The sequence below is a fragment of the Eimeria acervulina genome, genomic scaffold, assembly GCF_000499425.1.
Source record: "Eimeria acervulina Houghton genomic scaffold, Eah_scaff1502, whole genome shotgun sequence".
Taxonomy (NCBI): Eukaryota; Apicomplexa; class Conoidasida; order Eucoccidiorida; family Eimeriidae; genus Eimeria; species Eimeria acervulina.
In genome coordinates this window covers 1-1,274 of record NW_013549147.1, presented here as the reverse complement: position 1 = coordinate 1,274, position 1,274 = coordinate 1, and the positions used below count along the sequence as shown (strand labels likewise).

The following is a 1,274-nucleotide window of genomic DNA, read 5'->3' as shown; positions in this document are numbered from 1 at the left end:
AAGCAACAGCAGCAGCAGCAAAAGCAACAGCAACAGCAGTACCCAAGGTTCTCAGTTTGCTCTAGTCGATAATTAGGGTTTAGGGTTTAGGGTTTAGGGTTTGCTGCTGCAGGTTTTTACGCATCGCTTCCTCCTCCGGTTGTCTCCTTCTTAGAGCAGCTACCCCAACCTACGCCAAAGGAGGTGAAGGCATTTGCTGCTGCTGTTGCTGCTGCTGCTGCTGCTGCTGTTGTTGTTGCTGCGGTTGCTGCTGCTGCTGCTGCTGCTGCTGCATGCGCCGCTGGCTTTGCTGCTGCTTGTCTTTTGTTGTGTGGAGTATGCGACTGCTGCTGAGGGCCTTTATCTTCTGCTGCTGCTATTGCTGCTGTTGTTGTTGCTGCTGCTGCTGCTGACGCTGCTGCTGCTGCTGCTGACTCTGACCGTGCTGCTGCTGCTGCTGCTGCTGCTGCTGCTGCTGCTGCAGCTGGGGCGGGGTTACCATGTGCGTTGGAAGGGGGAAGTGATGAAGGTGCTGCGGTGTCTCGGCATCTCTTTTAATTCGTTTGTCTTCTTCGGGCCTGTAGCAGCAGATGTCTTCCTTCCTAATAAAAACATTGCAATCAAATGCACAGGCAAACCCTAAACCCTAAACCCTAAACCCTAAACCCTAAACCCTAAACCCTAAACCGTTAGCACCTCGCATTGGAATTTCAAATTGCGATGCAAAAACGCAGAGACGTCGCGCGGTGTAGGCCCTTTAGGGTTTAGGGTTTAGGGTTTAGGGTTTTGTTCAGGGCCTCACAGCTACTACTTGGATTCGTCTCGCCTTACTGCATATACCCTCTTGCAAAAGCGTCTCTTAGAGCTGCAAGTAAACCCAAAACCCTAAACCCCAAACCCTAAACCCTAAGCCCTAAACCCTAATGTGCTTGATTTGCTGCATTTTCACCGCAACATCGCCCGGCAGTCTCAGATCCGCAGAGTTGTAGTTTAATGTTTGTTGTTTATTGTTTACTGTATAAGGCTTAGGGTTTAGGGTTTAGGGTTTAGGGTTTAGGGTTTAGGGTTTAGGGTTTGTGGTTTAGGGTTTGAGGGTGTTTCTGCTGCCGCACATGGAGTGGAATGAACTCAAAGACGAAGCGGAGAGACAAAAATACATCTGGGCGTTCGGAAGGCTTGCTGCTGCTGAGCTGCAGCAAAACACCGCTGAGCCTTCGGTGCTGCTGCTGCTGCTGCTGCTGCTGTTGCTGCTGCTGCTGCTGCTGCTGCTGCTGTTGCTGCTGCTGCTGCTGTTG

General features: G+C 51.3%; 1 protein-coding gene across 1 annotated transcript; it reads right to left on the bottom strand.

Moving 5' to 3' along the window:
* Positions 1–355: 355 nt before the first annotated feature.
* Positions 356–1,274, bottom strand: EAH_00060430 (hypothetical protein; the record flags this gene model as incomplete). Its single annotated transcript, XM_013393454.1, has 3 exons — positions 356–581; positions 820–844; positions 1,184–1,274. Coding segments are annotated over 3 exons (342 nt in total), but the record flags the coding sequence as incomplete, so codon positions are not given.